The sequence below is a fragment of the Rhea americana genome, unplaced genomic scaffold (genome assembly GCF_003343005.1).
Source record: "Rhea americana isolate MKP2758 unplaced genomic scaffold, rheAme1 scaffold_13, whole genome shotgun sequence".
In the NCBI taxonomy this organism is placed as follows: domain Eukaryota; kingdom Metazoa; phylum Chordata; class Aves; order Rheiformes; family Rheidae; genus Rhea; species Rhea americana.
The window spans coordinates 3,865,316-3,875,275 of NW_028185372.1; the positions used below are offsets into that span (position 1 = coordinate 3,865,316).

General features: G+C 39.7%; 1 protein-coding gene across 1 annotated transcript in view; it reads left to right on the plus strand.

Annotated features, from left to right (window-relative positions):
- C7 (complement C7) overlaps positions 1-3,369 on the plus strand; it is a 23,493-nt gene extending 20,124 nt beyond the window's left edge. Inside the window, exons 17-18 of the mRNA XM_085326375.1 lie at positions 471-655; positions 2,043-3,369. Of these exons, the coding sequence (XP_085182501.1) occupies positions 471-655; positions 2,043-2,230 (373 nt within the window). The 3' untranslated portion in view covers positions 2,231-3,369. The remainder of the gene's footprint in view (positions 1-470; positions 656-2,042) is intronic.
- The last annotated feature ends 6,591 nt before the right edge of the window (positions 3,370-9,960 follow it).

Genomic DNA, 9,960 nt, shown 5'->3' on the forward strand with positions numbered 1-9,960 from the left:
GTCTCTGATATTGGATCATAACTTTTTATTTGGTAAAAGCTGAGGCTTTTAAAGCAGAGGAGGGAAAAAATATGTTAACTATAATTATTTATTAATTAAAAAAGATTAGATTATGAAATAATAGTGTGCATATATCATTATATGTAGGTGAAACCATGTTTGTGTGTTTGTACATGTATATATGGATGAATAATATATTAGAGAATAATTGAAGTTTGAACTCTTAAGTAATGAAGTCTAGATCTCATRGAGTCATGGTGTCATGGAGGTCAATGGCAAAATATCAACTAATATCCTTGAGTTTCAAAGGGGACAGATTCTGGTTCTGTTGAGGTGCAGCATCCTGTGGGAAAGGAAGTAGTCTGATTTATTCATGAGTCTAAGTCCCAAGTTTCCATTGCCTTAGCTCTTTTTAAGAGGTACCAAGAAAAAGCCCATTTAAATAGTGCTATCCATGCTTTTGTTTTCAGTCCTTCCCTGGACATCTGTGCTACAGATCAAAGAACCAAGAGAAACACACTTTTAACTGTTTGCAAGATGCATGCGTTGGAGTGCCTGGGCAGAAAATATTCTCTTACTAATGTAGAAAACTGCAAGATACCGGAGGCAGCTGAAAAATCCTGTGGATCATGCCAATCATGGGAAAACTGTGATGGTAAGAAATTCTTCAACAGTCACAAGTAACAAAATGAAGTTTTTACCCCTGCTTACACATGAGCCRTAGTTCTGTCCTTATATAGCAACTCCTGATCTTCCTGGAAGCATCAGGTGCACACAAACTGCCAAGCTGCTTCAAACCATGGGTCTGGTATCCTCCAGTCATAGAAAATAAAACTCCACAGGAGACTGTAGCAGAATAAACCATCTATAGGAGGAGTTTATTCCCTGTTTCTGTTAAGTGGACTACCGTATTTGATGGTTGTCCTGCAGTTTTGGGTGAAAACCTTGTCCTATCCTTTTTTCATTATAACTACCTGTTTTAAATTTCTTGACACAGTAACTGTGGAAATCATCACTACCCACAGCAATATCAAATCCTTTCCTAAATCTTGCTGAATATTTTTCCCAGTGGTATCTTGTGGCAAGGAATTAAATATCTTTTTCTATACTGCCTAGAAAAGGCACTTATATTTGTTTGTACTTCATTGCATATCTCTAGTTTCTCACATTATGAGCAATGGTGAATGAATATTCCCTCGGAGTAAATAGTCTCAGTCTTTTGCAATCTGTCTTCAAGGGAAGCTTTTCTACTCCCTGATCTAATTTCCCTGAGTGTCCTCCAGTACATTGCATTTAATGAAGGGTGGCCAAAAATGGAAAGATAAAGGTGTAAATTAGGTTTCAGAAGTGCCCCAGATAGAAGGCACAGTTATTATCATATTTTGAAAATAAAAAAGATTAGTTAATAGGAGTTTGTATATTTTGTCTAACAGGTTTGAACACAAAAATAATAACAGAAAGTCATCAAAATTGGTTGAAGCTTCAGCAGAGACAAATGCTGGCAAAATTTAAACATACAATATCAAAACAGGCACATAGCTATGAAAAATAAGTCTCAAATGGGGAYCTTACCTGATTATTTAGCGGTTGTCACTGATATACCTATGCCTATTTATTCATAGGAAGAGGCTATTTGATCTTAATGAAACTGCCAATGCATATTTAAAAAAGACAAGTTTTAAGTGTTTGCGTGACCAGGGTATGACCAGAGTTTGTTACTTTCCAAGCACAGACCTCTATCTGGAGACTGGAGCAATAGCCAGTGGTAACTGGTGCTAGCAGATTTGAAGCAGTAGCATCAAAGATGTGTTCAAGACCTATATTTCGGGCATCTTCAGAAAGCTTTTCCCACAAAAGCAAACAACTTATCAAATCTGGAGAGGCCCCTGTAGGTGCATTGGATTCCTGCAAAAGCAGAGTGTCACTTGGTTGCACTTCTAGTTTTTCTAAACTTATATTAGTCGATTTTTCATTAAATGAGTTAATAGCCTCCTTATGAGTAGATCCCAACCTGAGTGTTTTTCCTCTCTGTTTTTGCTTAGCTCAATCCAACAGCTGTGTTTGCCACAAAGACGGGCAGTGCGAGGAGGGAGGTGCTCAGATTTGTGCTGAAGTCAGCGGCTCTGCTGTCCCTCAGACCATGACTGAATGCGAGGTCGGGCTTCGCAAGTGCCGGGGGGAGATCGTCACCCTTATCAGCATCAGGCCCTGTGACGTTCAGAGCAAATAAGCTATATTACCGTTCATTTTGCTTATTGCCATGGGATAYGTCAAAACATGTTGTCTGGGCAGTAATATACTTCAAATCTTGCTCTATTACGCCTAAGCTCTGCCATGAAGTCCACCAGCACTGGTGGATTACGTTCCTTGGCTCTGAATCAGGGCTCTTCATCAGGCAGAGCTACACTCACCACTTCCACTCACCAAAGGGCTCTTAGCCTACGCTCTGACTTAGCATTGGCAGGTTTACTTCGCATCTCCCTCAGAATTAAAAAACATGACAGAACCGCAACCACCAGGCTAGTAYTTATAGTGATATATTATAGTGTCTAACACTTGTAAATATATTTTTATTAAACCACACAAACATACCTATGCACTGATTAAATTTAGAGTCCAAAAAAARAATTAGCTTTACAAAATAAGACATATAATTCTTCTCATTTTAATAGAGTAACTTCTTCCTATTTTGCCTTAATCAGCTGAGCAAAAGTACACACAGCATTGGACCTGTCACTGTGCCTGAAGCCTCTGAAAGTCAAACAAGGTGCGTTAATAGTAAAGTCAGCTTGAAATAATGAAAATAATTCTTACATTCATGGCTTCTTGTACACAGAACCGCTTCATGAAAGCCTGCCATTTTGTATGGTCATAACCATCACCAAGAGCTAAATTTGTAAGTGAGGACAACTCAGTTGCATTTGTCACATGCATTTGTGTTTGCTCCAAGTGCCAGTCTGCTTACAGACCATTGTACACTGGAGTCTTCAACCACAGCAAAAAGTGAGCTATCAGGGATAGCGTGTCCTCACAGAAATGGAGGCCGACTGCATACTGACGCCTGGAGACCCCTTTGGACAGTCTCCTAAGATTGTTCCTAAGTAAAAGGCATCTCTTGTACCCCTTTTCTTACACAGCTAAGCATGATACAGCCRAATATTCACATCTTTGCTCACGTACAGTGCATCTTGCAAATCAATTCAGGTACCCAGTTTGGAAATCTGATCTCCTCCTGGCTATTCTCAGATGCCAGTAAGGACAAATGGCTGGACATGATAAAGCAAATACAGTACAACTAGCAAGAAATTTGTTTGTTTTTAAAGTAACAAATTTTCTTTCTTATTATCAGTAAACATCTACCAGATAAAATCTGTCTGTTGGTTTCCGTGTTTGCACACAGATTTTCCTCACATAAACCCTACTGTTAGCATGATAGACTTTGTTTTCCGTGGCAGGGATGGTGAGAATTAAGCCAGAATTGAGATCAGTCTGCTTTCTCTTGGCAGACTCCCTGTCCTGGAGGCAGCTATGCTGGTGGGAGAGGTTGCCACTGCCACCTCACCCCTGGCTGTTTGTCACCACCCTGGACACCCACAGAAGCACCTAGGCTGGCAGCTAGGGGGTAGGTAGCAGACAGCAACAGGCATGCGTCAAGCAGGTAGGGTATGTTGGTACAGCTGAATCCTAGACAGAAGCCGAGGAATCTCAAAAAGCCAATGACCCTTCATCTTGCCCCAAAGTGCTTTCAGGAAAAGCTTTATACTCAATAACTCGATTAGGCAATACAAAGAGTAAATAGAGAATCAGGCAATGGAGATATGAYGTAGCAAAGTCACATGCAAATACATGAAATATTAGCTGATGAGTTTATAGCAACATAAATGAAAATAAAAAGAAATGTAAAARTAAGAAAAGGAGAAGACAAAGAATAAAGATTATTTCAGAGACCTCTAATACAGGAAGTAAGTGTTGAGACACAATTTTCACCTAGCTCACAAAATTTTCAAAAAGGACACCATTTGTTACTCCCTAATGTGCAATAGCCTAGAGAAATAATTACATATTGTTATACCATCTTAGCCAAMATAACTTAAAATTATGTTTAGTGGGTATTGAAGATATTTTTTTCTAATCTTTTGCCCATGRAAAGCCCTGTCCATATCTCCAATAATTCTTATTTGTCTAGCTTAACCAATGCAAACTGACTTAACTGCCTGTGAATTACTCAGGAAAACTAAATCTCTTGTACTTGTCCCATTCTTTTTCTAATAGCTATCATATACCTATATAACCTATATCACCATGCACTAAATACTMTATCTAGGTCTACTAAAAGAGATACAGTTGCTATTGATAGGTCTGCAGTGCTCACCTCTGTTGACAGAGGCTATTTGTAGGATGTACTTCTGCTAATACCCTTGTTTGCCTACAAAGTCTCAACTAAYAAATACAAATTGAGGTGTTCAAACTGCAGAGCAAACTGAGAGCTGTAGTTTTGCTTTATCATTCAGGGAGACATTTCCCTTGTTCTATCATTTGACTTTAGTTGTAGGGGTATACCCTTGCTAAATCACTGCTGTAAACTTGTTTTGTTAGCCAGCACAGTTGCCTTTGGTTTGCACCTTCCAGTAAAAATGGGTCAAATTCTACAATCTTTTGTCATTTTAAATAGTATACATTAACATGAAAAAATCCTGTCAAAGACTGATTTAAGTAGTGGTAGTTAAAACACACGTTTTCAAAATGTGAACTAGCCTTTGACTACTTTAAATTTTTGGCCTGTGATTTTCAGGGGTGACTTAGATTYCTCTTGGCTTTAATAGCTATTAATTCAGTTTTCCAATAGTGATGTGCTGSCCAGTCTAGACTAACAGTCCTGCTTCAGAGTTTTGCATTAGGAGAGACTTTTGTCCCTTTTACATAAGCTGCTAAAGGAGTACTGAGACCCAACAGCATCACACAGCCGTTGGTCCACGTGCTTTGGAGACTTTGGGGTAGGGGCTTCGGGGAATGTGCGCAGTGAGCCTTATTCCRCCTCTTTAGACAGCTCCGCCGGAGCCAAACAGCAACCTTCTGCCTGCGTTTTTACCCTTCCTTTCACTGTCATTAGCCCATGCATCAGCACTGACCCCACTGAGACTCACTGTAGCACTAGAGGACACTGCTCCAGCAGGAAACAGCAGGCGATTTTGAGCTGGCAGTGCTCTCGTGTGAGAGCATCTCGAGTGAGGTGATAGCCCTTATGGCCTGCTTAGGTCCAAATTTTGCTTTATTTTTGATCTCAGCTGCTTCAAGCTTTGGAGCAAACAAAAAAACAGGACTGTCTCTGTGTTTCATAGCTTAAACTTTCTTTAGAAAATCCCAACACAACCTCAGTCTTGCTCCCCTCAATAGTAGAAATTTCAAGCTTGAAAGAAGGTTAATGTTTTTTGTTAGTGAAAGAAAGTTTGAGTGTCCACCATTCCATTCTATTAAGTATATAAGATATTGTGCCTGGCTAAGACGATAAATGAAACTAAGTTGTTGGGTTTAGTTTTTCATTCAGCTCAGTTAATTTGCCAGTTTTCCTTTAAATTAGAGTTCCTGTATATCAAGGTAGCCACCAATATAGCTTTCTCTGAAGGACCACTAAAAAGATAAATGTTTAAAATGTGCCTTTGGTATTCTGAAGGAAGAAAATTATTTCACTGCAGAAGTAATTCAGTAAAAAGCATTACTAGCTTTCTCTAAGCAGAATGTTCTTCTAGATATTGCAGCTCTGAATTTCACTCCATGTTCAACCTCTTATACCTATGAACACTTGTATTAATCAGGACAGATTTTGTGCTAGAAACAGTCCATTCTCCCACAGTGAGCACTCCCATAGAGACACAGTTCTTCCTTAACATGTGTTTACTGTTAATTTTGAATGAGGGTGACAGATACTAATACTTCATACCTCTACAATAATTTTCATCTAGGATCCCAAAGCACTTGCCAAATACCTGTCAATTAATCCTCCAAGTCTGAATCAACCTACCAGATCCCAACACCTCCAGACTTTGTAAAATCAGTGGGGTGCATGTTTGGGTTTAGTTCAGTGCTGGATCCTGTTGCTGTAGATGGTCTTTTACTCTGCTACAAATTGACCTAAGCCTTTAGATCACAAAAGTCATAAATCTGAGAGTATTCAAAAGAAAAATGTGGATGCTGGTGCTGATCTCCATTCACTATCTCCAAGTAAAGCCGTAACAGAGTAAAATGAGACACTTTCTGGTATTACCAATGTGCAGAAGTCTATAACGGGACATGACAGCTCTTTAGCAGTTCACAGACACACAATACAAACTTGGGGTGAGAAAGGAAGGATTTCATATTGATAGGACTAGGGTCAGTGTAATTCAGTCTTCAGAATTAGCCTAGCTGAGTCTAAATGAGGGCATTTTGCTCTAATAATCATACAGTAGCATACCTAACCAGCATCATTACCCAATCATCAGATTAGTTGCATATTAGGTCGCTCAGCCAAGAAGATTTCTCTTTTCAGTTTCTAAGTGAAGGTGTTATTTCTTGGCAGTAATAATGCACCAAAGGCTTTATTCCAGATCAGGGCATTGCTGTGCTGTGTACTGCACAGATGCACAGTGAAAGACAGTTTATAGTTTAAACAGAGAACATAACTAAAAAATGAAAGAAAAGGAGAGCTTTTAACCTAATTTCACAATTAACAGACAAAGGACTAGATGTTTATGATTTGCACAGAGTTAGAAATAAGCTTGTGCAATAGGCAGGAGAATTCTTTTCTGAACTCAGCCCTCAGATGAGAGGGCATCCTTATTCCTTTCTGACAAGATTATCCATAGATACAGTGACTCTTAAGTATATCAATGCAAATATTAGCAGAAATTATTTCTGAACTAATAAATGAAAGGATTTACATTAGAAACCTGCCTGCAAGGACCATGAGACCTTTATCCTCTATGGAACCTACTAGCACTTTTTGTTTTTGAGAAAACTGCAATTTTTTGCAGACTGCTAACAAGGCAAAATAAATGAAATAAAGAACAAATAAATTTAATCTGTTATTTGTTCTGAAGTATTTGTTCAGAAGTAGTGTTCTTGAAGGGCTGTTGAAAATTTGCCCCTTAGTTACTCCCAGCTTACTTGCCTGCAGTTTTTAGCCTTTTCCTCAGAGCAGCTGGCATGAAATGTGAGTTGACAATGATCCCACTGGGTAGCAGTAGTCTCCATACCCTGCTGGAGGTAAGAAAAAAAAAATCACATGGATTTTCTCTGATAAACAGCAGAGAAATAACGGTGACTCAATGATTCATGTCTTCAAACAGAGAAATGTAGAAAACTTCCATAGTACCTCACGAAATCTTGAGAATTCCTGCTTAAGAAATAGTTCAAAAATCCAGTAAAACTGGCTGCTAATCACCTCAATCTATCAGCAAATACACACCTCTAGGTCCATAAAGTAGTCTGAAATAAGACATGCAAAATATTAAAGAATGCTGCATTTCAAACATTTCATCAAAYTCCCTGCATCTCACTGTTTATCTGATACATCTAAGCCTTCCCAGGGCACCTTTGTCCCTGCTTTTTCTTTCTAATTTTCCACTCCATCTTTCCCATCCTCCTCCTCATCCCAGCCAGCTCCTTTCCCCCTTCACACACCCCTTCCCTTCCACCCGCCTGCGCAGTGGAATTCAACACAGGTCTGCAAGCAGCTTTGTGCTGCGACCCCTCCGTCCTTTTCCTGCTGAACTTCTGCCGCGTGCTGTTTTCAGTCTTGTATTTACCCAGAAAGTACTTTAGTGCTATCATCTTCCATGMAATTCATGAAATGCATTTTAAAAGCAGATATTATGGATTTTTTTGAAAAAAAACTTGTGTAAAGCTGCTAGACGGAGAGGAAGAAGTGTGAAAGGGAGATGGGAGTTTTGTTTGAAGCACTATGACTGTTTAATGAAGAACCACCAGGTTCATTTAGGCTCAGTGACCGGGAGGACAGGCTACCCAAACATTCCTGTATCCCTACAGTACACGCAGCTGCTGGTACCACTTTGGGCCTTCGAGTACAGAAAAACAGCTAACAGTTCTTGTCCATCCCTTCACCACACTGCTACATTAAACTAACAAAAGAGACAATTCCATCTTTACAAAATTGCCTGGCAGAGATTCACAGAAGGCAGAGAGCTTTCTCTTTTACAGGGACTAAACGACCACATGCTTCTTTTGGGCAAGCATTTGCCCTATCAGCATGTGCCAGGACATCAGGGAGGAATCGGATATAGTCYCAGAGCTTTGGGCAATTGAACCGCTGCACAACATATATGGCTAGATAGTGCTGCCAAGAGACTCTGAATCCTGTTACAACTTTATACCAAGAGTTTAGCTTGGGGTCTTCCAAGGCCAGGAGAAGCCAGTGATAAAAGCTATACAGATTCAGTGTCAGCTTGCTATTTGCTTAGTTTCCCTAAAACATAGCAGAAACAGAGAGCAGCAGGCTAYTTAAAGGACAGGCAACAGGAACTGGGCTCTTTTAAACTACTAAGAGTCTCTTTTATCTTACTTCCGTATTTTCCAGGCTGTAAGGCTGGATTCAGTAAGCCCGATARTGCATAGATGGTCTAAGAGGAAACATCTTAGTTTTAATCCTAATGCAGTATAATAAATATCTGCTCCTGTTAGTAATGAAATGAGATCCTCCATGAATGTGTAAAGGGACCACGCTGGAAAATTTTTGTAGCTAATATTCAACTAGAGAAAAAAAAAAAGAAAAAAAAAAAAAACTATAAGAAGTTGCCAGAAGACAGAAACCTACTGGGAAACTGAATGATGCTACAGCAGATGAAATTTAGCTCATACTGAGGCAAGGTAAACTTGTTACCCATACTGATGAGCTGGACTCRGGATCATCTGATGCCAGTGGCTTGGAAGATATCATCACAAGCTGCTGTGTAAAAATGATTGCCTGACGCAGAGCCCCAGGTGCAGAGACAGAGTGGAGGGCCTTTTAACAAAGCAACAGTGCTGAAAAAAAATCCTCCTAGTAAACTATTTGAAAAACAGTACCTGTATGTRGACTGAAGTTCAAACATAGTTGAAACCTTAACCTGATTTTCCAGGCATTTATTTCTGTGTAGATTCTTTCATTGTTAAGGATGAGTCTACACTGCATCCTTTCCATCAGAGAAGATGCAGAAAAGATCACCTTCTTCTACCAGCTAGCTATTTTCACAAAAGATATTAAAGAATTAGTACCTTTAAGACCTCTAACTTTCAATTACCTGTGCTTAAAACTGACCACAAGGTTCAAACACTATTGAAGGGATAGCACAGGTATTCAGACTCCTCTCCAAACGGCACTGTGACAGGCTTATTTCTGAATATGGCAAGCTGAAAGAGGAGGAARGAGATGCCCCTGGAAGTAAAGCTGGGAAGGATACAGCAAGACTGTCCCAGAGCTGCTGTGGCCCTAGAGGTTGGTTGAGCATAGGAGAGGTGAGTTAGAATAAGGAGGGAATTCAACTGGAAGATTCATAAAATTCTCTTTCGAACCTCGACTAGTGTTAACATGGTGCAGAGATAAAGTATTTCCAGGTAGGATRGATAAGTAGCTGGCAGAAGCTCAGAAAATAAAGCTCTTCTGGTGTACCTTTTCCTATCTAGGAGCAGCAAATGAATGTCTGAAGAACAACAGCTGTTTGTCTTCCTACACAGTAAATGGGAAGAGCTTCCAAGTTCACTTCTCACTGCATGTAAAAAATCTGGTGCAAAYRGGCCAATGTATCTGGAGACTTGCTGTAGGAGAGCAGGTAACATCTGCCAATAGTAATTGCTAAATTAACAACTGTAGCACTAATCACATGAGCTAACATTTGCAAATCACCTTTTCACTGGAGACTGTACATCTGCAGCAGCCACAACTATGTCAGTCTGGTCCCGTAGCTCACCTCTTTGCACCTGCATGTC